This window comes from Lipotes vexillifer, unplaced genomic scaffold (assembly GCF_000442215.2).
Source record: "Lipotes vexillifer unplaced genomic scaffold, Lipotes_vexillifer_v1.1 scaffold671, whole genome shotgun sequence".
NCBI lineage: Eukaryota > Metazoa > Chordata > Mammalia > Artiodactyla > Lipotidae > Lipotes > Lipotes vexillifer.
In genome coordinates this window covers 2,738,244-2,740,518 of record NW_006782851.1, presented here as the reverse complement: position 1 = coordinate 2,740,518, position 2,275 = coordinate 2,738,244, and the positions used below count along the sequence as shown (strand labels likewise).

Here is a 2,275-nt window from a genome sequence, read left to right as displayed (position 1 = left end):
CTCTTTCCTGGCGTTTCCTGGTGAGGAGAATAAACTCCAAGGCTGGTAGATGGCTTCCCGGGTCTATTCATGGAGACCATTTGTTTAACAATAGAAAGAGTCAATGAGCCCTTTGGGCACTTTTGAAGGATCCTTCCCCCCTCTCCACCCACCCTTCCGCACATCAGTCCAAACGTGTATCGCATTGGCTTGGTTTCCATTAAAAAGCCACACACTGTAAAACTAGAGGGGTTCTGAGGGCTGGGCCTCTTAGTTCTTTTGTTAGGAGATTTCTTTTGTTGTCTTTATGTACAGCAAAATACTTGTTTCTCTTTTGATTTTCATGTAAAGAGAAAAGAAATGTATTGCACATCGTTGGCATTGACCAATATTAGGTTTGGTGGAAGTTTCTATGTCGGAGAAAGACCATTTGTGGAGGCTGGAGTCTCTTTTAAGTGACTCCAAATCCACTGGAGGGTGCTGAGTTGTCAGGCTTTCTCTTTCTTCCTGTTGGCACAGAAGTTGCAGTCTACACGCAGCCTTCCTGAGGGTGGCCCTGGGCTCCCCTGCCGGACAGTGACTCTCTCTCTCTTTCTCTCTTTTTGAAACTCGGCAGAGGCTCTTTAATTTGCAAAGAAGTTATCTCTTCTCTGATTTGTAAATGGATAGCAAAGCCAACTCAAACACACAGATGTATATTTATGGAAGGTTCTAAACAAAAGTTTTCTTCTGGGGGCCTGAATCAACTATGTTACCACAAATTAGTTACACAAGAGGCTACTTAACTGGGAGTGTTCTTCACTGAAAACAAAAACAAAACAAAACAAAACCCTTTAAGTACATTTTGACTTTCAGCGTTATCACAGCATCCTGAATTTCAGGGTAAAAGCTTTTTATTTTTTTCCTTTGACTTTTATTTAAAAAAAAAAAAAAAAGAACAAAACAAAACAAAACCAAACAAGCAACCAACCAACCAACGGAGGAAAAGCACCACGTTTTGGCGCTGACTGCCACTGTATCCTCCCCGGGAAAGTTTTCCGCTCCGGCCTTCCCTCCAAGTGCCATTCACACGCAGGTGGGAGGCTGGGCAGGGATTTCATATTTCCCGAGATGGGCTTTTGGGGGATGCTGGGCTTTTTTGTAAATTCCACTGCTGGTGATCACGCTGGCCGGTTTCCTTCGGCTCTTTTTCTTGAACCTGCGGCTGCAAACGTTCTGCCAGGACTGCAGGGTCTTGGATGTCCAGACCCACATGCCGCTGGTGATGCCCACCACCAACAGCATGAAAATCTTCACCACGAAGATCTCCACCGCGGGGATGGAGGCGGCCATCAGACAGTCCAGGTTTTTAGTCTGGTTGTTCATTTTGCACTTGTGCTGTGCGGCCAGGATCTTCCAGTACTCCACGTTGAGGCGTTCGTAGAAGTAACAGGCAATCACACAGGTGGCCGGCACCGTGTAGAGCACGGAGAAGACCCCTATCCTCACCATGAGCTTTTCCAGTTTGTCCGTGTTCTCCCCACCCGTTTTCATCACCCTCCGGATGTGGAAAAGGGCCACGAAGCCCGAGAGGATAAAGGAAGTGCCGATGACGAGGTAACAGGCCAGCGGGATGAGGACGAAACCGGTGAGGGCGTTGACGTCCATGCTCCCCACGTAGCAGACGCCGGTCAGCTCGTCCCCCGCGACCCTGCGCATCACCAGGATTAGGATGGTCTTCACGGCCGGGATGGCCCAGGCGGCCAGGTGAAAGTAGCTGCTGTTGGCCTCGATGGCCTCGTGGCCCCACTTCTTGCCCGCGGCCAGAAACCAGGTGAGCGTGAGGATCACCCACCACAGGGAACTGGCCATGCCAAAGTAGTAGAGGACCAGGAAGACCAGGGTGCAGCCCGTGCTCTCCAGCCCCTCCTGGATGACGTACAGCTGCCCGCTGTCCCGGTCGCAGGCGACGCTCTCGGCGCCCGCGAAGAGGCGGATGATGTAGCCCACCGAGTACACGCAGTAGCACATGGAGAGGAAGATGATGGGGCGCTCGGGGTACCTGAAGCGCGCCGGGTCGATGAGGAAGGTGAGCACGGTGAAGGCGCTGGAGAAGAAACAGAGCACGGACCAGACGGCCAGCCAGACCACGGCGAAGTGCTTGTCGTCGCGGCTCCAGTAGACGTCCACGCCCGGCGCGCAGAGCGGCGCGCACGACGCGCTCCTCTCCACGTGGAGGAACTTGCCCGGGTTGTCGCAGCCGGCGCGCCCGGGGCCCCCGTCCTTCAGCTGGTTCTCCTGCGCACTGTGCGGCCGC

General features: G+C 52.8%; 1 protein-coding gene across 1 annotated transcript in view; it reads right to left on the bottom strand.

Moving 5' to 3' along the window:
- Positions 1–1,031: 1,031 nt before the first annotated feature.
- Positions 1,032–2,275, bottom strand: part of FZD10 (frizzled class receptor 10) — a 1,713-nt gene continuing 469 nt past the window's right edge. The window contains 1 exon segment of the mRNA XM_007472039.1: positions 1,032–2,275. This exon segment is cut by the window's right edge and continues 10 nt beyond it. Coding sequence (XP_007472101.1) covers positions 1,045–2,275 — 1,231 coding nt within the window. The 3' untranslated portion in view covers positions 1,032–1,044.